The sequence below is a fragment of the Petromyzon marinus genome, chromosome 40 (assembly GCF_048934315.1).
Source record: "Petromyzon marinus isolate PM22_M1 ecotype Great Lakes invasive population chromosome 40, UKy_Petmar_22M1.pri1.0, whole genome shotgun sequence".
In the NCBI taxonomy this organism is placed as follows: Eukaryota; Metazoa; Chordata; class Hyperoartia; order Petromyzontiformes; family Petromyzontidae; genus Petromyzon; species Petromyzon marinus.
The window spans coordinates 2,439,438-2,466,199 of record NC_133706.1 but is presented as its reverse complement, the minus strand read 5'-3'; the positions used below and the strand labels follow the sequence as shown (position 1 = coordinate 2,466,199).

Here is a 26,762-nt window from a genome sequence, read left to right as displayed (position 1 = left end):
ATACCACACCCACCATTACCACAGCCACCACCATCACCAATACGACACCCACCAACAACCCCAGCCACCATCGCTACCACAGCCACCACTAACCACAGCCACCACCATCACCAATACTACACCCACCACTACCACAGCCACCACCATACTCACCACTACCATAACCACAGCTACTACCACCACCAAACGCAAAGATCCTCCGTACAGCCTTAACAGACTATTGGTGCAAGTGCTGTTAGCGAGCACCTATGAAGGCCGGCACGGCACACGAGGGAGTAGGTGGCCAGCACTACGCTCGGCCGCCTTTGTCTCCCTAGTGGCGATGTTTACACACTGCACCAGGTACTAATTTGAGGCCGAGTTGACCTAGGGGAGGCCCAAGATAAATTCAGATAACCGTTACTGGTGTTGGCCGTGGGTTCATAGCTAGCGCAGCGCAGCGCGCTAACCGCTTCACCACCGCTCCCCACCACCTCTACCACCACCATCAGCGGCCCCGTGTCGCCCCGCGCCGTAACCCACGGCCCCTACCCTCGCCTCCCTCCCCCTCGCCCCCCTCCCGCCTCTCCGGGCCACTTTCCAGGGGCCGTCATGCGTGAGAATGTCTCAAGCGCCGCGCGAGAGAGGGAGGAGAGCGAGAGAGCGAGCGGCCGGCGGGCTGTCGCCACTGACGTCACGGGGCAGACGGGGGAGTGCCGGGGAGCTGCGTGGGGGCAGCTGTGGGTGGGTTGAAGAGGGGGGGGGGCGCCACCGCCCCGGGGCTGGCTGGCTTGACCCCCCACAGTGAAGTCCAGAGATTGGCAGCGTTGAGCCAGTCCCATAAGCATGCATCCCGGAGCCGTGCGCTGCTGCCCTGGCGGTTGCCTTGCGTTGCGGCGGTGGTGGAGGTGGTGGGGGCAGCCCGTGGTGGTGGTGGGGGCAGCCCGTGGTGGTGGTGCTGGTGGTGGGGGCAGCCCGTGGTGGTGGTGGCTGCAGCCCGTGGTGGTGGTGGTGGTGGGGGCAGCCCGTGGTGGTGGTGCTGGTGGTGGGGGCAGCCCGTGGTGGTGGTGGTGGGGGCAGCCCGTGGTGGTGGTGGGGGCAGCCCGTGGTGGTGGTGCTGGTGGTGGGGGCAGCCCGTGGTGGTGGTGGTGGGGGCAGCCCGTGGTGGTGGTGGTGGGGGCAGCCCGTGGTGGTGCTGCTGGTGGTGGGGGCAGCCCGTGGTGGTGCTGCTGGTGGTGGGGGCAGCCCGTGGTGGGGGCAGCCCGTGGTGGAGGTGCTGGTGGGGGCAGCCCGTGGTGGTGGTGGGGGCAGCCAGTGGTGGTGGTGCTGGTGGGGGCAGCCCGTGGTGGTAGTGCTGGTGATGCTGCTGGTGGTGGGGGCAGCCCGTGGTGGTGGTGGGGGCAGCCCTTGGTAGTGGTGGTGGTGCTGGGTGTTTCCAGAGTACTTCCATGCGTGCCACCTTTTGTTGTCACTGCAGGATGTGCCATTGGTGGCCTGTCTCAGCCCAGGTCCCACTCCCTCCTCCTCCCCCACCCCGCCACAGACATTCTTCTCTCTCACACGCCACGCTTCTTTGTGGAATTGTGGCTGACTTTGTCATCATCATCACCTCCCATGAGCACGGTTGGATGCGTACGGCGCGAAAAAAGTTCAACATACATACACACGTCGAAATCGTCAAAAAGTGTTTGGGAGGTTCTCGCTCATCGATGTGCTTTTTAATTGTCATCGGCCGGCAGGCTGGGGCAGTGGTGACACTTGTTGTTTCACAGCAAGACTTACCTGGGTTCGATTCCTGACGTGGGGACTTCTTTGTGTGCAGTTTCTATATTCTCCCCCTGTTCTGCACTGGTTTCCTCCTGGTCATCCGCCCCCCCCCCCATAGCTAATAACATGCAATTCAATTAGTTTTGGCCAAACATCCTATAATCATTAAAACATATCATTATCCACGATTAATCCATTGCTGGATAAAGGTCTTACATCGCCGTCGCCATCCCTCGCAGTTCTACGATAGCAATAATAATTATAATAACTATTTCGTGCACGCAAACTCTTTTGCCATTGCTCAACCTTCGTGGTGGGATCTCTGGGACGCGTTCCCTTCCCTGTTGTGGCAAGTACAATACTGGAGACTGGAGATATTTGTAACACCTTATTGTTGTCCAGCCAAGATCTTGGTGATATTTTTTTCTTATCTTATCAGTGAAATAGTATTTTCATGTAAGGATGAGCTTGCATTATTTGGAACTTTTTTTTTTATTCTACCAGGTAAGGCCCACTGGGCTATAGAAGCGACCTGGCCACAAATCGGTTTAGCACGTCGGGTTTCTCTTACCAGTATTATTCATAACAAAGGTTTTTCGGTTAGATCGCGTTATTAAACACATATTGATTATAAATGTGGAGGGAAAAATCAGTTGACCCAGAGAAAAATCCCCGCGACCACGGGGAGAACACGCAAACTCCAAATATAAAGCAGACATCAGGGTCGAGATCGATCCCACGACCGCCTGTATACCAGGTGAGGTAGTTACCATCTCATAGGCAGATGTGCCTTTGTTCAAAATAGTATGAGGTGGTGCCTTCCTCTCTCTCTCTCGCTGACCCGTGAGAATCGTTCTAAAAAAATCCACATTCCCATGACGGGGCCTAGTGGAAAGAAACTGTTGGGTATTAACCCAGACCTCTACACAGTGCCACAAACAGTGTTGCGTAATCGATGAGTAAGGCAGCGTCCCCTTTGAGATGAAGACGAGAATAAGAGGCTGAGACGGAGCAAACAGAGACACAAAAGCTATTCAAGCGACTCTTATCTCGCAGATATGAGCCAGATAGGCCGTGTGTTCTGGGCTGGCTGACACGAGTGAAATTTCCATAATGAAAGAAAACAATATTTAGATCGTGGTCATTTGCTCTGTCGTCATGCTTTAATAATGGCTGCATTATCATTGTTGTGGACATGTGTGATGTTGCTTGATCTTTTTACCAACACTGGTTCGGTGTCGTTTCTGTGAATGCGCATCTCTTGTTGACGAAGGGGCCTTTACCAGGTTCTCAAATAGAAAAAAAGATAAGCAGTCGATGTATATATCCATCTCGCCATATAATTACGCAACCCATCGACCTTCTCGACGTGCCCAATCTCAACCGCACCCCGATTAGCACGGTTGGCTATGTACGGTGTGAAAGAAGTTCAACACACATACATACAACTTACCAGAGTTTACCTTGCAATCACATCGACGCTACTGAAAAATCACGCACTCGCAGAAGGGTCTTTGTGGGTGTGTTGGGGGGTGGGGGTGAGGTGGGGGGCGGAGGGGTGTAGGGGGGGCTCCGTTTGGCACGCGTGGCCACGAGGAAGTGGGAGCCCCGGCATTGCCCCCGAGAGAGAGAGAGGAAGAGAGCGGCACGGCGCGCCCCCGTGCCAAGGGTAACAATGGCGAGGCCGGGGCGTTCGCCGCCAACCGCCACCGCCGCCGGCAATTTTATTCGGCTGTGACGTCCACCCGGCCGCCGAACTCCGTGTTCGGTTTCCAGTGGCGGTGGCGCTGGCGGTGGTAGAAAGGGGGAGAGGGGAGAATGTGGGGAGGGGGGCCCCGCTCAGGAACTGCGGACGTGCTGAAAGCAGCAGCGCCGTTCTCGATGTGGGGTGGGGGACCGCGTCGCTTCATCGTCACCAAACTTCGTGCTCGTCCCTCTGATATTTTTCGTTATTTGCTTTGCAAATCGCATAACGCGATTTTTTGCTTATTCCCACGTCGCCAGTTGCTGACCGCCGATGGCTCTGAGCGTGCCGAGTGGCCACCCCCATTGAAGGTGTGAATAGTTGAAGAATCTATGCGTTTCGTGAATTGAGCAAGGTTATCGTTGTTAATATCATTATTATTACTACGATGGGGAGGGGGATGGGAGGGAACTCCAGTGCAAAGAATGCAATCACATTGTTCTTCGAGAGACGGTGACTATATTCACCCGGAATGCGCCACATGTCTTATCTATGAAGCTCAGCAGGTAGAGTCTGGATAGCGTCAGGACCAGGGATCGGCAACCTGCTGCTTTCGGAGCCATATGCGGCTCTTTAATGAACTGCTTCGTGACGTTATTTATTCAGGACCACTGTCTCGTATCCACCACCACAGTGCATTGCGGCTCTTGAAATATTTCGTTTTTGTTTCCTAATTCCAAAAAAAAGTATCTTTTGGTTATGTTTGGGTGCCAACCTCTGGCCTGGACAGTTATCATAACAACAACAACATGATTACTGATTAACCCGAGAGCTCAAGGACTCTGTTTTCAGGAGGGTCCTACCTTGTGAGTTTTTATTTCAAGATGTGTTCAGCCAATTAAGGAGTGCGTATGCATGTTGGCAGGAAACCGGAGCACCCGGAGAAAACACACGCATGCGAGGGGGCAACACTCGATCTCATACATAACGAACAGATACTCATTTGAGACTAGGCTCAAAAGAAAGCTGTCTCTGGTGTAGACCAATCAGTTTCAAGGACAATGCATATATTATCAGAGTATGATTTTTGTTTGCATTCTGACCACAGGTATTGTGGTTAATGCACACATGATTTATCGTAAAAAGGTTTAAGTTTTGTTTCCAGAAAAAAGGGTAAAACCCTATTCTTAGATGGAGGGTAGTCTGCACTTGCTGTACCGCCTTCGCCTGGCAAGCCAGGGTATGGCTCTTCACTCAACGCCCAACGGGAAGGGAGTTTCGCAATATTTCTGTGGTGATCAACCAACCCTCGCTGCCTCCAAAACAAAGACAAAGATCCCCATATAGCCTTAACAGGCTGTTGGGCAAGTGCTGTTAGCGAGCACCGATGAAAGCCGGAACGGCACACAATGAGGTGGATGGCCAGGATCACGCTCGGCCGCCTTTGTCTCCCCAGTGCTGATGTTTGCACACCGTACCAGGTACTCATTTGAGACTGAGTCGACCTAGGGGAGGCCCAGAATCGGCTCAGATTATCGTAACTGGTATTGGCCATAAGCGGGAATCGAACCCGGGTCGCTGGGTTCGTATCGCAGAGCGTTAATCGCTGCGCCCTCGCTCCCCACAGGCCACGTGCATCGCCACCACTTCCCGGCGAGCTGACCGTGGTGAGCTGTAGGCTGTTGTGGACCTCCATTGTCAGGAGAGGGCAGTGTAGAAAAAAAATGTTGTACTGTACCATGCTTCAAAGTTAATGCTGCACGTCATCACCAACTTGCACTGACTTGCGCAGTGAAGTATGGTAAATAACCTCCACTACACCCGCACGGCATGAGGAGACCCCCATTCAGCCGCGGATTGACATTGCATATGTAAGAGAACGGCCCACAGAAGATTATATCACATAACTGCTTCCGAGATCCCTTTCGAGTGCCCTCTGTTGACCTGCGCTCACCACGGACGCTGCATTTCCTTTTTTGTATTCTCAAAGCTGGAATTCACTTCTCCTAGCGCGCCAGGGTATGGCGGCATGACGCCTACAGAAAGAAAAAAATGCAACATTTGTGTGATCCACCAACCCACGCCTCCACAGTCCCCGATTACAGGCTACGTGTCGCAGCATATCTAGCTACTACCACCACCACCCGCCTGTCACCATTGTTATCACCTTCAGCCATTATTTATCTACTGTTAGATGAAACCGTCTTCACAATTGCATGGTAATACATGATAAATTATGAATGAATGCACAAAGGTCTTTTTCACTAAGAATTTTTTTTATTATGGTTTAAAATAACCTCTGACTGAGCCTTTCAAAATGTTTTTTTCCAGGAGCATTTGTCTCAGCAGGAAACCTCTGGGCCGGATTTGACTCCTCTGTGTCTCATCAGCAGGGTGTGGCCTCTAAAACAAATGCTACTGCGTAGCCGCGCGACCAATCCAGCCGGACTTGGCTGAATCGGCCACACAGATATTCCGTGTAGAGCTCTCTCGCCCGTCACCCAGGAATTCTTGTTTAACAGGCAGTACTGCCGATGAGGTTAAGAAAGTGGAAACCAGCCCAAGTGTTGCCTGCTTTAAAAACTGATGCCCCTTTGGAAAGCCCATAGGCTGCTGAATCTCAATGTCGTTTAAAAAAAAATGCTCACAGTGAGCTTTGTATGTTTATTGTAAATTATCCACAATCCATAAAAAACTTTATCGCTTATATACTATGTTTGTATAACAGTCATTAAGTTATGTAAATGTTGTTCACCACAACAAAAACAGACATCTCTCCGTTCGAGGCATGAATGATGGCAGTGGCAACCAATGAATAGGAACACCAATGAGATGGAGTGATGAAATCAACTCATGTGCTTAGGCAGGTTATATGCGGATTATTACATTTGTAGTGGGTTCACTGAGAGACACAAATTAAGGAGACAACACATTTATTCTACGACCACAATGGGGTAACTATATAAACGGGTCAGGTCATTCGGCACACTGCCTGACCACGATGCCAAGCACGAAGTCCGGAGACCGAGGAGAACACGTAGCACGGTGGATTCCATTCCAGCAGACAGCCCCTGTTTATGCCCTCCAGCGTGACCTGGCTCCGCCCTCAGCCACGCCCCCTTCTGGAACTTCCTAGAAGATTCTGGGCCATACACCACGTGTCCCCTCTGTCACCTTTGGCCAACATCCTTACCCTGTCCTGTCACGTGCCCTTGCCAGCCAACTGGGCTGCTGATTTTCTTATTGCCTAATGCATCACAAACCTCGCGCAACAACTTAGAGGAGAAATTACGGCCTTGGTCCGTAAGTAGTTGTTCAGGAGCACCCTTATCCGTAACAATCCTATTCAAAAATGCATCAGCAATGGAAGCCGCCGACTGGTCCGGTAGCAGCCAAGCCATCGGCCAGCGGGTAAAATATTCAACACCTACTAAGAGGAACTTGTTCCCTCTAGACGTGACTGGAAGGGGCCCCAAAATGTCGAGCGCCACCAGCTCGTTGATTCGCGAGACTGAAATAGACTGCGGTGGTTTCCTCTGTCACATTCCATGCAAGCTCGGATCAATTTGGATACATCGGCCATCATTCCCGGCCAATAATAATCCCGTTGCAATGTCAACAGAGACTTTTGCACTCTGAGGTGTAACAACTTTTTCCCGTGCAGAGCGCGAACCAAGCCGCTCCGAAGGGCAAGAGGAACGACAATGCGACAACGATCCAACGTTTCCTTCCTCCACATCAAAAGGCCATCGTGAAAAATCAACCAGCCATCCTGAGCAGAAGCGGGCGTCACTTGCCCATGCTCAGCCCGACGCCGCAGATCCCCTAAGGAGACATCAAGCAGCTGCTCGCGTATCCATACGGAGCGGGAAAGTCGCAAAACAGTCAACCGGCGAATTCGCGTCCAAAGACTCAGAAGTAACAACAGCAGACATAGCCGTACTTGCCTGTGAGGCAACGGGCCCATAACCACTTGTACCAGACAGACACGGGCAACGAGGCGATTGTGGCAGCCGTGATAAAGCATCCGTGTTGAAGTGGTGAGAACCTTTACGGTAAACAACGTTGAAAGATAATCCTGCAAAACCTCTAGCCAACGAGAGAGCTGGCCAGCTGGCTGTTCAATTTCCAAGGAGTACTGAAGAGCCGCATGATCGGTGCGGACAACAAATTTCCTGCCATAGAGGTAAGGCCTGTATTTGCAGACAAAATAAACAATTGCCAAAAGTTCCCTCCAGGTCACACAATAGCGGAGTTCCATAGGCGAAAGGATATGGCTACCGTACGCGGCCACCTTTTCCATGCCATCCTTAGTTTGAGAAAGGACAGCGCCGATGCCCGTATCACTAGCGTCGGTGTCAAGGACAAATAGCAGCGAAAAATCGGGATATTCGAGCGTGGGTGCGTTAGACAGCCGTTCACAGAGGGCAGAAAACGCGGCCTCCTCCTCCGGACCCCATTTAAACCTCTGATTTTTAGCAGTCAACGCGTGTAATGGCATGAACCTACGGTAGTATGGTGCAAATCCTACAAAGCTGTGCACATCCCCCAAAGTCACAGGGGTCGGCCAATTGCGGACACAGGCAGTCTTTTCAGGATCTGTGGCAATGCCTTCGGAACTAACAATGTGACCCAAGTAACGCACAGAATTCTGCAGCAAATGACACTTAGCTGGCTTAAACTTCAAGTTAGCGGAGCGCATTCTAACGAAAACGGAACGTAGTCACTGCAAATGTTGGTCAAAAGTGCGAATGAAAACAATAACGTCGTCTAAGTAAATGAGACAAGTGTCCCACTGTAATCTGGCTAAAACGAACTCCATCAACCGCTGAAAAGGTGGCCGGAGCCGAATTCAAGCCCATCGGAAGGCAATTGAACTGAAAGAGACCTTGAGGCATGCGAAACGCGGTTGTCGGCTTCGACGACTTGACAGGGGTAGCTGCCAAAACCCCGAAGACAGATCAAGGGTGGAAAATATTTTGCGCCGGACGAGGCGTCGGTCACCAAAACTTCATTTAATTTGCGGAAATCAACGCAAAACCTGAGGCCACCATCCTTCTTCTTGACGAGTAAAACAGATGCGCCCCAAGGGCTATTAGAAGGGGAGATAATATCGGCGGCCAGCATGTCATTGACCGTCCATTGTACACGCTCCTTCTCCACCGGGCTCAACCGGTGCGAGTTCTGCCGAATAGGGCTGGTGTCACCCGTATCAATACAGTGCGATAACAAGGTCGTGCAACCCAGATCGAATTCACCATTACTCATGCCACCACCATACCAGCAGGAACTATCACAGCGTCCGGCCCCCCGTTGAGTACCTGTTAGAACGGGGCTTGCTCGGAGTGAACGATTGTCTGCGCGCCAAGAAGCGCAAACCCTCAGGTCACAGCATTAGACGGAGGTAGAAGGATTCCCGCCGTCGAATCAACATGTCTAACAAGGGCCTGAACTTCCGTACTCAGTGTCGAACGCGGCAAGGGAGAGGCCAAAACGCCAATTTGTGACCCGAAGGCATCTCCAAGCAACCCTGATCGATGAGGATCTTAACGGGCATGCGACAATGAAAATTGGTACCCAACAAACAGGGCACAGCCAACGACCTCGAGATCAAAACTGGCCCTGATACGGCAACATCACCGATGACAACGAGGGCATCCACCTGGCGAATGATTCCCATGCTGCCCCCAATAGCCGCACCGCAAGCATCAACAACCGGTCGTATTTGATTAACAGGAATAGACAATAATTGGAAAATGACATCCGAAATTATAGTAGCGGAAGCCCCTGTGTCCACCAAGATACAAACGCTGACACCCTGAATCGAACCGCTGTCTTCTGTCCAGAAGACAGCGCTCACTCAAGCGCTGTCTTCTGGACAGTCCTGTTTCTTCACCTGAGGACGGCTACTTGTGCTGTGGCCGAAACGTCGTGAGAATTTCATTGTTTTATTTTATTATTTTATTCTCATTCTACGTGACTTTACCGAAAGAACCAAAGAAGACTGATCCAATCTGTGAAGGATGTGATCCCTGACATGCAATACCCCGGCGTCTACAAACTAAACTGTGTCTATGGCAATAGTTACATTAGGGAAACTAAGCGACATGTCTCGGATCATGTTCGTGAACATAAGGCAGATCTGAAACACGGTAGAACCAATACCTCGGCCGTGGCTGATCATTGTTTTAATGCGGTGTGCTCACGCGAAATTGTTTTCTCTAAGACGAAGGTACTTTGCAAGCCCACTGGCTATCAACAAAGATTCGTTCATGAAGTCATCCATATATAGACACAGACACAATTTCCACCGAAAAGATGGGTACAAACTGAGCAATCATTAGAAGGACGTTATCAACCAGTTTAAGTCATAACTGGCTGTGATGTTCTCATCCTACCGCCTTCCAATGTTAGTTATGCTTTACGCCCATTTCAAACTTGCGCTTTCACAGTCACTTCGCACTCTGCGATCTTCCATTAATATGCTAATCTCTCTTTAACATGCTAAATTTCACCTGGCAGCCCTTTGATTGGTGGAAAACCAACCACCATAGGGTTGGCTGCCCACCACTTACATTATCATTGGCTGCTGACATTTGCACTATCTCCATTTCATACCCTTATAAAAAGTTTGCCTTGGAAGCTAACCCCCCTTTTCCTGAAGACGACCGCTTGTGTTACGATCTAAACGGCGTAGTTTTTGGTTATTTTTTATTTATTTTCTTTGAACCCATCTATGTAACTTTACCGAAGAATATAAGATGCATGAGGTGACTGTGACGGCCGGGTGTGTGATGCATCACGACTCGCCTGTGGACTCAGAGGATTCGGAGGTCGGCAGGGCTGAAGACGACGACGTCATGGAGAAGTTCCCTTGTTCGTCACGGCATCCCCTCGAAACATGACCCGGCAACCCACACTTAAAGCAGACGATGGGGGCACCCCTTGGGTGAAGAAAAGTCCCATTCCGTTGGTCTCAGCCCCCTCACCGATCCGCATCATCTTTTCCACAAGCATCCACATCGCAGACTTTGGGGGGCTCCGCGTCCTCCGGTGTCTCTGAACGACCCGTGCAAGCAGCCACCCCAGCTCGCCGCCGCAAGTTAAAGTACACTTAGATGCAGCGCGCAACCTTGAGTGAAGACAAGTCATCTTCTTCTGTGGCGGACAGGAAGACGTTCAATTCTTGGGCCAGCGTCAGCATACGCTCTAGCACCAACGAGTTCAACCCCGCATGCTCCATCTTGGGGTAGGCAGCCTGCACCAGCGACATCAGTGCACTGTGGAAGGCAAGGGGCGTCTCGGTTTCCCCCAGTCTTTGCATGGCGAACTTCTGTCGAACATTGGCTAGCGGGTCAAAGATAGCAGCCATCTGTGCAAAGGCTTGCGGCAACATCACTCTATCCGTGGATGGGATGGCGTAGAACGCTGCCAGGGCGTCGTCATCGAAGGTGATCGGCAGTGATCGCAGCACCTCCACCTCGAATGCCGCCCAGTCGCCCCAAGCAGCTGTGAATTCCCTAAAGAAGGGGAGCCGTTTCTTCAAGGATGGCACCTTTCCCCATGAGCTAGGCGGAAAATCCTATTTGGCGGGAGTCAAGTCCTGTCCGAACAACTAAATGGCGGCCACTCGCGCAGGCTGAAGCTCCCTCACTTCCCGCGCGCGGCAACCAGCAGCGGCAACCAGCAGCGGCGGGGACATCCACGCGCAGCTCCGGTACTCCGGCTTTCTCCTCCGGCCCCTCCATGTCGAGCTCGGCCGCCACCGCTGCTGCTGCCGACAACAAGTTGACAAGGTGCGCGTTGCGCATCCGGCGCCCTCCTTCCGATGATGGAAGCGCGGAGACGTCGGTTTCCTCCAGCTCCTCCGCCAGAATAGCCACCTCTTGAACATTCTCCGGGGTCTGGGGAATCACATCCTCGCTGTCTTCCTCGTCCGAAGACACCATGGTGAGCAGCTTCTTTCTTGTAAGCATCACACTACTCTAGAGTCTCTATCAATTATTTGAAGCATTTCTGACGCCAGATGCAGTGGGTTCACTTGAGAGACACACAAATTCAGGAGGCAACACGTTTATTCTACGACCACAATAGGGTAATTATATAAATGGGTCAGGTCAGCCGGCACACTGCCTGACCCACGATGCAGAGCACGAAGACCGGAGACCGAGGAGAACACGTAGCACGGTGGGTTCCATTCCAACAGACAGCCCCAATGGGATCCCGGGACCTCCCTTTTATGCCCCCCAGCGTGACCTGGCTCCACCCTCGGCCATGCCCCCTTCTGGAATTTCCCAGAAGATTTTGGGACAAACACTACATGTCCCCTCTGTCACCTTTGCCCCACATCCTTACCCTGTCCTGTCACATGCCCTTGCCAGCCAACTGGGCTGCTACGTCCTCAGATGCCCCCTCTCTGCCAGTCACCAGAACCATGCCCCCTAGGGACCTCTTCCATGACATCGTATACTCTGCTGGCAGAGGGCTACTATACACGGAATTCCTCTCTCTGTCGGTAGATGGTGCTAGGTGCCGTAGTGATCCATTATATGTCACTACACATTTCTGGCTCGAGAGATACAGTGGCGTGTCGGGGAAGCCTTCATTCAGCAGTAGATTGACCCATGCATTGCTCATGATGATGATGTAATAACCTCCATTCCTTGCACCGGCTACCGATCGCTCACTCGGGGGTGTTGGTAATTCACGTACATATTTCTGTTGAACGTCTTTCGCACCATACGTAGCCAACCATGCCAATCGCAGGTGTTAATGAGGCTGCGGTGGCCGGGTTCTGTTTGTCTGGAGCTCCCTCTGCATGTATGTGGTTTATTTTCGTACCTTTATAAAGATTAACCGTGCCCCGTGCTTCAGCGGTTAATGTCAAATGTGGTAAAAACAAACCAAAAACACGAAGCAAAAAATAAGGACAAAGGCATCGCGTTGTGTCCGGTGACAATGGAGTTTGTGGTGGCACCGCGGCGGAGCAGCTCCGTCGGGGACCGTACCAACCGCCGTGACACCGCCACCGCCCCCCCCTCCCCCCCCCCCACACGAACGCACACACACCCCACGTAGAGCCGGAAGGGAGGTCACCTGGCCGACAGGTTTTTATCCAGAAGCCCCTAATGGGATCAAGCTTCATGGTTTCCTGCGGCCGGGAAATTGGGCGATCTCCCCCCGTAGCTGATGCGCACCGCAGCGCCGTGACCTGATATTAAAATTACGTGGTCACGGCGGAGGCCGCAGAGCCACCGCGGATGACATCACGCACACACGGCACGGGGCGTGGGCTCGGCGGTACGCCTTTATTATATATGGAATTAGAAACTCCAATAACAATGAGACAGGAGCATTCCGACATCTGAATGGGCAGGGCGGCCCGGGGTGTGAGAACAGCGTACGCCTTTATTATAGATAGAATTAGGGACTCCAATAACAATGAGACAGGAGCATTCCGACATCTGAATGGGCAGCACAGCCCGGAGTGTGAGAACAGCAGTACGCCTTTATCATAGATGGAATTAGGGACTCAATAACAATGAGACAAGAATAACTCAGTCTCTGAATGGACAGGGCAGGCACGGGTGCAGAAGCATCTGAATGCCTATTGTTACAGGTAAGGTTACGGATCTGAATATGAAGGAGCACGGGTGGGCAGGTGCCAGAGCAACGGAATGCCTTTAGGTTGGATAAAACGCGGAGGTTTAGGGTAGCAAAAACAACTTCTTCTTGAAATCATCGCGGTCCTCGGAGCAGGAGAGTCAGCCGTTCGAGACGTCCGTGTGATGAACTCCAGCACAGCCAGGCTCAGCCCTCTACGGAGACGACTCGCAGCCTCGTCCTTCTACAGCGTTCAGCGCAGCAGAGTGGAAGTAAGCGCAAGTGAGAGAGAAGTGAGTATTGAGTGATTTAATCAAAAGTGGAGAGCGGAGCGACAGGCAGAGTAAATTCAGTCTAGGATCCCAGGGGAATAGGCTGGCACCCACTGACCCACACAATTACGCGTAGCTTAATGGGTTACTCGCGGTAAATAAAATAACTAGCCGGGGAATACACCATGTCGTGTGGTCTTTGGGAGCGTGAAGAGGAGGGTAGAGCGTGCTTGGTGTTCGCGTATCTGTACGATTGTTTACTGTATTGTTCGGCGCGCGCGTGCATATGTGGCTCTTTTCGATGGTGTTCAGCGCGCGTGCCTACACGACTATTTTCGGTGGTGTCCAGCGCTCGCGTATCTGTACAATCGCTTACAGTAGTGCTTAGCGCTCGCGTGCCGGTGTGACTGAGTTGCGGTCACGCGCCTGCGCGATTGTCTAATAGCGAGGTAGCGAGCTAAGCGCCTAGCGTGCGCGTATTAGCGCAGCTGTTTAAATGGGCCCTTTAAATCGGAGCGAAGCGACCCTCTCCAATCAGCAGCATGCGCACGGCAAATGCCCTGCCCTCCCACCCCTCGACCCCAACCCCCTCGCATGCGATTGGTGTACGGGGCTGGACAGGAGGCAGCGGCGTGTTTGTTATTGCCGGAGCGCGTGTAGCGTGGGTGTGAGGGAAACACGCGTCGGCGCGCCGCACCTGTTTGTTTACGTGCGGGACGGGGTTTTTACTTGCGAGCGCGCTCCCCGCGGCACGCCGCCACTGAACAGCATAGCGCGCCGCAAGCGTAAAGCGTACCACCCCGCTAATTGAGCCATGCCTACGCGGTCAGCAACGAAGTCAGGGGCCCCGGGAGGTGAGGAAGTGGAGGTCGCTAACCCGAACCCGACAGAACAACCAGGGGGTAGCGATTTGAATGGAACGGGAGAGTCGGGGAGCATCGGCCCCGACAATTCGGTGATGGCGGGGGACGGTAGCTCCCACAGTTTATCGTCAGAAGCGGTACGAACCTCCGCGTTACCCCACGCAAAAATAAGGCACATATTTACCGGCCGGGGCACCCCTTCGTGAAAGGCATTCGCCCGCGACGTCATAGGGGCTAAGGAAATTAATGGGTGGACGGACGCGCAGGCATTACGTCAACTTAGTATGAACCTGGATGGGCGGGCAGCCGATTTTGGGGAAGCTCTACCCGCAAGCGCGCAGACACAGCTAGAGGAACTGATGCGCCGACTTGATCTGCGTTTTGGTACGCGTGATGAGGAGGAGGCAAAAGCGGCCTTAGAGGCACACCGTCGCCAACCCGGCGAGGACCTGCATGATTACGCCGAGGATTTGCGCGAGCTAACAAATATCGCACGCCCGGGGTACATGACAGATGTAATTGAGGAGCTGGTTGCCGAGAAGATCCAGCGATACTTGACTCGCACGTCGTGGTGGCAGCCAGACATGAGCTGTACATGTCTTCCCTTTAACACCCTTGTCGAGCGCGCGCGTAAATGTGAGAGAATTTCCAGCGAACACGCGCAGCTCCGGGGGCTGGGACGAGAGCGCAACATCGCAAGCCTGTCCCTAGAGGAGGAAGAGGAAGAACAGGAGCTCGCCAGGACAGTAAGGGCTCGAGAAAGGGAGCCTCCGGTATCCCGCGAGACAACCCCGGGATGGGTGGCAGGGATACAAACGAGCATAAAGGATGTGGCCGGCCAGGTGACCCAAGTAGGTAACAGGGTGACACACGTACGTAAGGAAGCGAGTAAAAATATTAAAACCATCCAGTCCGAGATGGGGGAGCTACGCTCCACAGTAGGGGGACTGGCCGGGCGGGTGTCCCAGTTAGAGTCCGACCTGGGACAGCTGCATACGGGAAGGGGAAGAAGGGATGGGCAGGGGGCCTCCTATGAGACTGCCCCCCGAGCGTGTTACCTGTGCAACCGTCGAGGGCATCTCGTGAGGGACTGTCCTCAGATCGCCCGCGCTAGAAACGCGCCAGGGTTAAACGCCAATGCCCCCTAGAGAGTGGACCACCTAGGGGTGCAGTCAACACGGTCCCTTTGCAGAACGACAATAATAATAATGGTGAGCGAGTGACCCCAACGCAGATTCCGACCACAACACCCAGGGACGCGGTGATTATGGGCGACTGGCTGCGGGAGCTGGTGGCGGGAATCACGGGGGTCACGTCACTGGTGGAAGGACAGGTGAACGGGCAGCGCACCCGGATCCTACTGGACACGGGGGCCGTAGCCTCACTCGTGAGCGCCGTGCACTGCAGCGTGCTCGGGGTTGACGTGAGCCACCTGCAGGCCCCAGATCGCGCGCTGCACACAGCGAGTGGAGCCGGGATGGGATTGCTGGGAAGGATCTCCCTCGAGGTCCGTCTCGGAAACCAGGTGTGCACACAGGAATTCTACGTCTCGAGTGTGTTGTGCCACGAGTGTATTACAGGTACGGACCTCCTGGAAAAGTTGGGGCTCAATGTGCAGCCCTGCCAGCGATGCGCCACCGTGGAGGGCAGCGGGGAGCGGATCCCGTTCCTGGGATCCGAGCCGAATCGCCCTCACTTCACACCCGTAGCCGCTAGGCTGGTGTCAGCCGTCACCATCGGGCCACTCGCCGAGATGCTGGTGCCAGTGGCAACCCCCTTCGCCGACCCCACACACCGACCATCGGGCGAGGTAATGCTAACTCCTCACCTGGAGTTGGCAGCGCGGTACGGATTTGTAGGGTCAGCCACGCTGGTAAACGCAGATGGGGGCCGACTGTTTATGTGGGTGTTTAACCCACACAGTACCCCGGCAATGCTACGACGATGCACCACGGTAGCCACCATACACCTCCTGCACGTGCGCCACTCTAACGACTCGGTGTTTGTATTCTGGGCGGAATACCCTGGCCGCCCCGAGGACAACCAGGATATGGCCTGGCGGGTTGGCCCGACCCCCCGGGCCGAGATCGTTCCCTTGCATGATGCGTTACATGTTCCTTTGGCAGAGTTACCTAAGGGGGAGGCCGATCAGCTGCGCGGATTGCTGCAGGAGTACGCCGACGTGATCAGTGAGCATGATTCAGATGTAGGCCGGACAGACCTTGTTAAGCACCAAATTGACACTGGTGCAGCCCGACCTATCAAACTCCCCGCATACCGAGTGGGCGCGCCCGAACGTACCCAGATCAAGGAGGCAGTCGCGGATATGCTACATGATAACATAATCCAGCCCTCGGCGAGCCCCTGGTCTGCCCCGGTGGTGCAAGTGATGAAAAATGATGGATCGACCCGGTTCTGCGTTGATTACCGAAAGTTGAACGCAGTCACCCTCGGCGACACCTTCCCCATACCGCGCATCGATGACACCTTTGACAGCCTCGCAGGAGCACGGTATTTTTCCACCTTCGATCTGGCGTCCGGGTACTGGCAGGTGGAGATGGCGGAGGAGGATCAGCCGAAAACCGCATTTACCACCCCGATGGGGGCTGTTCGGGTTTCGAGTGCTTCACTAACGCACCCGCGACGTTCCAGCGGTTGATGGAGTTGGTGATGTGGGGCTTACAGTGGGAACAGCACCTAATTTACCTGGACGACGTGATAGTGTTCAGCAGATCTCTGTCTGAGCACTGGTCCAGGCTGCGAGAGGTGTTCCAGCGACTGCGAGCAGCCCATCTCAAGCTCAAGCCGCGTAAGTGTTAGGTGGGGTACCTCGGACACCGAGTCAGCGAGGCGGGGGTGCGCACCGATCCGGAAAAGGTGCGCACCGTAGTAGAATGGCCACGACCAAGGAATCTGACGGAGATCAGGTCATTATTGGGGCTCGCCACCTATTATTGTCGATTTGTAAAGGGATTCAGCGAGATTGAAAGCCCCCTCACCTAACTCACCTCCCCTAAGAACCACTATCAGTGGACGGAGGCCTGCCAGACGGCCTTCACCACCCTAAAAGACCACCTCACCCACACTCCCACCCTAGCTTTCCCCGATTTCACCACGTATTTTATTTTAGACACCGACGCCTGCAGCAGTGGGCTGGGCGCGGTGCTGTCACAGGTGCAGGGTGGGACGGAGCGGGTCATCGCATATGCCAGTCGGACCCTGAGTGGGGCTGAGCTGAATTATTGCGTGACCCGTCAAGAACTGTACGCCGTGATCTTTGCGTGTAAGCAGTTCCGACCGTATTTGTATGGCAGGAAATCTCGGGTGCGCACAGACCATTATGCCCTGCAGTTTCTCCTTACATTCAAGGAATCACGGGGGCAGATGGCCCGATGGCTGGCGCAGCTGCAGGAGTACAACCTGCAAATCGAGTACCGAGCTGGATGTACGCACGCAAACGCGGACGCCTTGTCGAGGCGGCCCGCGGTGCGTGCCGAGACAAGGGTGGAGGAAGTCTGCCTGTGCTTCATGGGGGGCCGTTTGCCGGCAGGTGGCGGGCCCCCAGTAGCGCACCGAGACTAACCCTCCCCCGGTGAGAGACAGTGCAGTATGTGCCACAGAAACCCCGGTAGGAGGGACCAGGGACCCGGGGGACCACTCGGCGGATACGGAGCCCACACCTCGGGGCCCGACGGGTCGCTCAACCCCACCCGATCGGATCCAGGAGGACGTCGGCTGCGCCTTCCCGGGCCTGGACGATGAGCAGCTGAGACGGACCCAGCTGCGGGATCCAGATCTGGCAGCGGTGGAGGCGGCCCTACGGGAGAAGGAGGACACCCTACCAGGGCCCTGGAGTGGTTTGTATGCCCGGTTGTGCATGCAGAACGGGGTGGTATGGGAACTAATCGAAGCCGGCCGGCCGGGATGCATCTGCGTTCCCGCCCAGGTGCGACCCCAGCTGCTGAGACCAGTGCACGACCACCCGCTCGGGGGCCATGACGGGGAACGGCGCACTCGGGAAACCCTGCGCCGCCAGTATCTCTGGCCCAAGTTGGCACAAGACGTGGCCGCCTGGGTACAGGGCTGCCGCGCGTGTCAGCAATGTGGGCCAAAACCAGCGCGATACCAGGTAACCCTGAGGCCGTTCCGCATCAGCCGGACGAACCAGCTGGTCGGGATTGACCTGCAGGGACCATTCCCGCGATCCCACCAAGGCAACCGATACATTCTCGTAGTGGTAGAGTACTTCACACGCTATCCCGTAGCGGTGGCCATCTCCGATAAGACAGCCCTCGTAGTGGCCCGAGCGTTCATGGAACACTACGTACTTAAGCACGGGATCCCCGAACGAGTCATTACTGACCAGGGTGGTGAGTTCGAGGCAGAGCTATTCCAGGCGCTGTGCCAGGAGTTCGGGATCCAGAAGGACTGAACTATGGCATATAACCCCCAGGCAAATGGGATGGTAGAGAAAATGAACCAGACTCCAGCTGGGAAGCTTAAACGCATGGCGGCCGTGAATCAACGGGACTGGGACGAACACGTCCCCTATGCTCTGTTCGCCTACGCCACCACAGTAGACACATCTACTGGACAGACCCCGTTCCTAATGATGTTTGGTCGCGAGTCTCGCCTGCTTGCAGATCTACTGTTTGGTGTCCCTCCGCCACAACGGGAGGAAGGGAGCCACCCTGTAGAGCACCTGATGGAGACCCTACGAGGAGCTAGGGTCCGGGCCTACCCGCAAGGCGAGGCCGCACACCAGCGGCAGGAGCAGGGCACCCGACCCGGCATGGAACCCCCCTTCTACTCGGCAGCTCTAAGGTGTGGCTGCACACCCCTCGCGTCGGGGCCGGACAGGTGGGGAAGCTAACCACCTACTGGCAGGGACCCTGGACCGTGGAGCGACAGATCTCCCCCTGGATCGTACTGATTCAGGGGAGAGAGAGGGGCCAGGAGATGGTTGTCAATGCTCAGCGACTAAAACCATGGAGGGCGGCCCCAACGAGGGAGAACCCCGCCATTTGAGAACCCCGAAACCCCGGGGCCCCCACACCCCCCATACCCGGAGGCCTCCCATAGTATATGGGCCCCAAGGAGCCCCGGGCCCCAGGGGGCCCCAACCCGAGCCAGGAGAGATGGGGACGACAGCCCCTGAACCCTACCTCCCCCGAGTTTGTCTCCCAGCCCGCAGGGACCCAGGACCGGAGAGAACCAGAGTGGAGGAGGAGACCACCACCGGAACCCCGAGAGATGGAGCCACCACCACCGAGGCCAGCCACGAGAGCCAGACGAGTCCCGCGGACCCCGCGGCGCTACCTCATAGGGGCAACCCAGGCGAGGTGCTCCAGTCAACCCGAGATGGGGACTGGCACCTCGGGGGGCTGTGTGGTGCCACCGCGGCGGAGCAGCTCCGTCGGGGACCGTAGCTACCGCCGTGACACCACCACCGGGGGGTGACAACGCCGACGCGGTGCGCCTCGCCGCCCCCCCCCCCCCACCCCCGCACGAACGCGCACACACCCCACGTAGAGCCGGGAAGGGAGGTCACCTGGCCGACAGGTTTATCCAGAAGCCCCTAATGGGATTAAGCTTCATGGTTTCCTGCGGCCGGGAAATTGGGCAATCTCCCCCCGTAGCTGACGCGCACCGCAGTGCCATGACCTGATATTAAAATTACGTGGTCACGGCGGAGGCCGCAGAGCCACCGCGGATTAAATCACGCACACACGGCACGGGGCATGGGCATGGCGGTACGCCTTTATTATAGATGGAATTAGGGACTGCAATATCAATGAGACAGGAGCATTCCGACATCTGAATGGGCAGGGCGGCCCGGGGTGTGAGAACAGTGGTACGCCTTTATTATAGATGGAATTAGGGACTCCAATAACAATGAGACAGGAGCATTCTGACATCTGAATGGGCACGCGGCCCGGGGTGTGAGAACAGCAGTACGCCTTTATTATAGATGGAATTAGGGTGTGCTGATGGCGCCGATGATGGCAGCCACGGCGCCCTGTTTTGTCCAGTTTTGTCTTGAGAGGGGCCTGCTGTTCAACACACCCATGCTGGTGAGAGAGGCCTGCTGTTCATCACACCCTTGCTGGTGAGAGAGGCCTGCTGTTCATCTCACCCGTGCTGGTGGGAGAGGACGGCTGTTCATCTCATCAGTGCTGGTGAGAGGGGCCTGGATTAAATCACGCACACACGGCACGGGGCATGGGCATGGCGGTACGCCTTTATTATAGATGGAATTAGGGACTGCAATATCAATGAGACAGGAGCATTCCGACATCTGAATGGGCAGGGCGGCCCGGGGTGTGAGAACAGTGGTACGCCTTTATTATAGATGGAATTAGGGACTCCAATAACAATGAGACAGGAGCATTCTGACATCTGAATGGGCACGCGGCCCGGAGTGTGAGAACAGCAGTACGCCTTTATTATAGATGGAATTAGGGTGTGCTGATGGCGCCGATGATGGCAGCCACGGCGCCCTGTTTTGTCCAGTTTTGTCTTGAGAGGGGCCTGCTGTTCAACACACCCATGCTGGTGAGAGAGGCCTGCTGTTCATCACACCCTTGCTGGTGAGAGAGGCCTGCTGTTCATCTCACCCGTGCTGGTGGGAGAGGACGGCTGTTCATCTCATCAGTGCTGGTGAGAGGGGCCTGCTGTTCAACACACCCGTGCTGGTGAGAGAGGCCTGCTGTTGAGGGGCCTGCTGTTCAGCACACCCGTGCTGGTGAGAGGAGCCTGCTGTTCAGCACACCCGTGCTGGTGAGAGGGGCCTGCTGTTCAACACACCCGTGCTGGTGAGAGAGGCCTGCTGTTGAGGGGCCTGCTGTTCACCACACCCGTGCTGGTGAGAGGGGCCTGCTGTTCAGCACACCTGTGCTGGTGAGAGAGGCCTGCTGTTGAGGTGCCTGCTGTTCAGCACACCCGTGCTGGTGAGAGAGGCCTGCTGTTCAGCACACCCGTGTTGAGGGGCCTGCTGTTCAGCACACCCGTGCTGGTGAGAGGGGCCTGCTGTTGAGGGGCCTGCTGTTCAGCACACCTGTGCTGGTGAGAGAGGCCTGCTGTTGAGGGGCCTGCTGTTCAGCACACCCGTGCTGGTGAGAGAGGCCTGCTGTTCAGCACACCCGTGTTGAGAGGCCTACTGTTCAGCACACCCGTGCTGGTGAGAGGGGCCTGCTGTTCAGCACACCCGTGCTGGTGAGAGGGGCCTGCTGTTCATGACACCCGTGCTGGTGAGAGGGGCCTGCTGTTAAGCACACCCGTGCTGGTGAGAGGGGCCTGCTGTTCATCACACCCGTGTTGGTGAGAGGGGCCTGCTGTTCAACACACCCGTGCTGGTGAGAGAGGCCTACTGTTCATCACACCCGTGTTGAGGGGCCTACTGTTCAGCACACCCGTGTTGAGGGGCCTACTGTTCAGCACACCCGTGCTGGTGAGAGAGGCCTACTGTTCATCACACCCGTGCTGGTGAGAGGGGCCTAATGTTCATCACACCAGTGCTGGTGAGAGAGTCCTGCTGTTCAGCACACCCGTGCTGGTGCGAAGATGGCCCCAATGATGGTAGCCTCAGCTGGTCAGTGCGCCCTGTTTTGTCTTGTTTTGTCTGTCAATTCAGTGTTTTGCCAAGATTTTCGGAGTTCTCTAACAAGTGACGAACTTTTAAATATCAGGGAAACAACTCCTGTGGATTTAATTCCTACTTTTCTGCTTCCAGCGGCAGAATTAGTAGGCATTTTAGTCAATGCCGCGCTAGGCTTTACTCAAGCAGCGAAACGCCGCCCAAGGGGTAAACGGTCGGAGGCTCTAGTACGGCTACGCAGACGCGGGATCCGAACAGTGCTTCCGAGCTTTTTCCTCTCCAACGTACGTTCACTGTACAACAAAATGGATGAACTTCAGCTACTGATGGTAAAAAACAAAGACTTTCTTTCATCTTCTGTTTTATGCTTCACGGAGACATGGCTGTGTGATTTGATTCCGGACACTTCGCTAAAACTAGCAGGATTCCATCTTGTAAGATCGGATCGTGACATAGCACTCTCCGGCAAGATGAAAGGCGGTGGTATTTCTTTTTACATTACCAGTGGCTGGTGTGTAGATGTCACAGTGATTCTGCAACATTGTTCTCCACTCCTTGAATACATTTTTATAACCTGTAAACCGTTTTACTCGCCTCGCGAGTTCGCGTCGCTCATTTTGGTCGGAGTTTATTTGCCGCCTTGTCCTCAGGTTAAAGAGGCCCAACGCATGCTCGCCGATCAGATTCTGAATGTGGAGCGAGCAAATCCAGATTCGTTGGTTATCGTACTTGGCGACTTTAACAAAGGTAATCTCAGCCACGAACTCCCCAAATACATACAATTCATTAAATGCCCAACCAGAGAAGGGAACACTCTGGATCACTGCTACACTACAGTCAGTAGAGCCTACCACGCCATCCCCCGAGCAGCACTAGGACACTCTGACCATGCCATGGTCCACCTGATTCCTGCATACAGGCATAAACTAAAACTCTGTAAACCTGCTGTGAGGACATCTAAACAGTGGACCAGTGAGGCTGTGGAAGATTTGCGGGCGTGCTTAGACTGTACTGACTGGGATATGTTCACGACTGCTACCAATAGTCTGGATGAACTCACAGAGGCTGTGACGTCCTACATCAGCTTCTGTGAGGACTGCTGTATCCCAACACGTACCAGGGTGAACTTTAACAACAACAAGCCCTGGTTCTCAGCAAAGCTCAGAAGGTTGAGGTTGGAGAAGGAGGAAGCGTTTAGGAGTGGGGATAGATACAGATTCAAGGAGTTGAAGAACAGGTTTAGCAAAGCGGTGAGAGAGGCTAAACGACTGTACTCAGAGAGACTAAAACACCAGTTCTCTACTAACGACGCTGCTTCTGTCTGGAGAGGGCTCAGGCAGATCACCAACTACAAACCCAGAGCCCCCCACACCACTAACGACTCCCGCCTAGCCAACGACCTGAACGAGTTCCACTGTAGATTTGAAAGACAATTGGACTGTCCTGAACCACCCCTTCCCACCAAAGAGGCCCCATCCCCCACCCATACTACAGAGACAACTCTCTCCTTTCAGGAGGGAGAAGTTAATAGACTTTTCAAGAGGCAGAATCCACGCAAAGCAGCCGGGCCGGACTCTGTCTCTCCAGCCACCCTCAGGCACTGCGCTGACCAGCTGTCTCCGGTGTTCACCAACATCTTTAACACCTCCCTGGAGACATGCCATGTACCAGCCTGTCTCAAGTCCTCCACCATCATCCCTGTGCCCAAAAAACTAAGGCCAACAGGACTAAATGATTACAGACCGGTCGCCCTTACATCTGTGGTGATGAAGTCTTTTGAGCGCCTGGTCCTGGCACACCTCAAAGCCATCACAGACCCTCTCCTGGACCCCCTTCAATTTGCCTACAGAGCCAACAGGTCTGTGGACGACGCAGTTAACATGGCCCTCTACTTCACCCTACAGCATCTGGACGCCCCAGCATCCTACGCCAGGATCCTGTTTGTGGACTTCAGCTCTGCCTTCAACACCATCATCCCTGCCCTGCTTCAGGACAAGCTCTTCCAGCTGAACGTGCCCTACTCCACCTGCAGGTGGATCACAGACTTCCTGTCTGACAGGAAGCAGTGCGTTAAGCTGGGAACACAAGTCTCTGACTCCAGGTCCATCAGCACCGGAACTCCTCAGGGCTGCGTCCTTTCCCCACTGCTCTTCTCCCTGTATACCAACAGCTGCACCTCCAATTATCTGTCCGTCAAACTCTTGAAGTTTGCGGACGACACCACCCTCAATGGGCTGATCTCTGGTGGGGATGAGTCTGACTATAGGTGGGAAGCTGACAACCTGGTGACCTGGTGTAGCCAGAACAACTTAGAGCTAAATGCTCTAAAGACAGTTGAGATGGTTGTCGACTTAAGGAAGAATACAGCCCCACTCACCCCCATCACCCTGTTAGACTCCCCAGTCAAAATGGTAGAGTCCTTCCGCTTCCTGGGCACTATTCTCTCCTGGGACCTCAAGTGGGAACTGAACATCAACTCCCTCACCAAGAGAGCTCAACAGAGGATGTACTTTCTACGGCAGCTGAAGAAATTCAACCTGCCAAAGACAATGATGGTGCAATTCTATACAGAGATCATTGAATCCATCCTCACATCCTCCATAACCATCTGGTACACTGCTGCCACTGCCAAGGACAATTGCCTGCAATATACCAACCCTCGAGGACCTGCACACGACAAGGACCATGAGGCGAGCGAGGAAGATTATGGCCGATTCCTCCCACCCTGGACACTCTCTGTTTCAGCTACTCCCCTCCGGCAGAAGGCTTCGGTCCATCAGGACCAAAACCTCACGCCATAAAAACAGTTTCCTCCCATCTGCTGCTGGCCTGTTAAACAAGGCCCTGGGCTTACACTGATTTTAACATTTTATCTACATAATGACACCTTGCCGATATTAACTATGTTAACCTATTTGTATTTTTTATTTTTAAATTATATCTTAAAGCTATTTTATATTCGACATTTATTCAATTTTATATACTTCAGCCCCTTGGTGTTAGTTAGACTTTTAACCCTTATTATTATTATTATTATAGTAAGACTTGTTTAAAACTTATTTAAGATTTTAGATTCCTATATGTTGAATATATGCACCATCCTGCCAAAGTAAATTCCGTGTCGGTGTGAACTTTCATGGCGAATAAAACCCTTTCTGATTCTGATTCTGATGAGACAAGAATAACTCAGCCTCTGAATGGACAGGGCAGGCACGGGTGCGGAAGCATCTGAATGCCTATTGTTCCAGGTAAGGTCACGGATCTGAATATGAAGGAGCACGGGTGGGCAGGCGCCAGAGCAACGGAATGCCTTTAGGGTGGATAAAAACGCGGAGGTTTAGGGTAGCAAAACAACTTCTTCTAATCAACGCGGTCCTCTGAGCAGGAGAGTCAGCCATTCGAGACGTCCGTGTGATGAACTCCAGCGCAGCCAGGCTCAGCCCTCTACGGAGACGACTCGCAGCCTCGTCCTTCTACAGCGTTCAGCGCAGCAGAGTGGAAGTAAGCGCAAGTGAGAGAGAAGTGAGTATTGAGTGATTTAATCAAAAGTGGAGAGCGGAGTAACAGGCAGAGTAAATTCAGTCTAGGATCCCAGGGGGAATAGGCTGGCACCCACTGACCCACACAATTACGCGTAGCTTAACGGGTTACTGGCGATAAATAAAATAACTAGCCGGGGAATACACTGTGTCGTGTGGTCTTTGGGAGCGTGAAGAGGAGGGTAGAGCGTGCTTGGTGTCCGCGTACCTGTACGATTGTTTACAGTATTGTTCAGCGCGCGTGCATACATAGCTATTTTCGGTGGTGTTCAGCGCACGCTTGCCTACACGACTATTTTCGGTGGTATCCAGCGCTCGCGTACATGTGCAATTGCTTACAGTAGTGCTTAGTGCTCGCGTGCCGGTGTGACTATGTTGCCGTCGCGCGCCTGCGCGATTGTCTAATAGCGAGGTAGCGAGCTAAGCGCCTAGCGTGCGCGTATTCGCGCGGCTGTTTAAACGGGCCCTTTAAATCGGAGCGAAGCAACCCTCTCCAATCAGCAGCATGTGCACGGCAAATGCCCTGCCCTCCCACCCTTCGACCCCAACCCCCTCGCATGCGATTGATGTACGGGGCTGGGCAGGAGGCAGCGGCGTGTTTGTTATTGCCTGAGCGCGTGGAGCGTGTGTGTGAGGGAAACACGCGTCGGCGAACCGCACCTGTTTGTTTACGTGCGGGACGGGGTTTTTACTTGCCAGCGCGCTCCCCGCGGCACGCCACCACTGAACAGCGTAGCGCGCCGCAAGCGTAAAGCGTACCACCCCGCTAATTGAGCCATGCCTACGCGGTCAGCAACGAAGTCAGGGGCCCCGGGGGGTGAGGAAGTGGAGGTCGCTAACCCGAACCCCACAGAACAACCGGGGGGTAGCGATATGAATGGAACGAGGGAGTCGGGGAACAACGGCCCGACAATTCGGTGATGGCGGGGGACGGTAGCCCCCATACGCTCGATTCCCCCGACAGCGGCTCCGTTGCTTGCGAGGCCATTCGTGGTTGCGCGGGGAATTGTGCGTGTGTTTTCTATGCATGAGTGTTATTATTACTGAGTGCGGCGATTGTTGTACAGTACTCCCTACGCCCCGCCCCTCCTGCCGCGTGTCGCCTCTGTGATGTTGCCGGTTGCGAATGCTCGCACGTGAATTGCCATCGAAGGCTCGATGATTTTGTTTTCTTGCAGCAGAAGACAAATACGGCGCTTGTATTAACACCGTCGCGGGGTGTGAATTTGAATGATCGGAACGTTGCAAAGTCGGACACTCAAATCCACCTCCTGAATTTAGTTGCTTGTGAACACAATAATAAGAGTAAACAGTGATCGTAATGATGTAATGCAAGTGTACAGCAAAGGATTACTGAGTTTCAAGACTCATTTATTGAGTTGTAGTGCCAGCTGGCATGCAGGATTGGGAAAGGTCATAGCCCACTTGGCTCTGTTGTTTTCTTTTTGATGGCTCCTG

General features: G+C 54.2%; 1 protein-coding gene across 1 annotated transcript; it reads left to right on the top strand.

The window, feature by feature from the left end:
• Nucleotides 1-13,926: 13,926 nt before the first annotated feature.
• On the top strand, nt 13,927-19,688 carry LOC142930509 (uncharacterized). The gene is made up of 2 exons (XM_076073020.1): nt 13,927-18,992; nt 19,356-19,688. The coding sequence occupies exon 1, from the start codon at nt 15,436-15,438 to the stop codon at nt 16,825-16,827; it is 1,392 nt and encodes a 463-aa protein (XP_075929135.1). The 5' UTR covers nt 13,927-15,435; the 3' UTR covers nt 16,828-18,992; nt 19,356-19,688.
• The last annotated feature ends 7,074 nt before the right edge of the window (nt 19,689-26,762 follow it).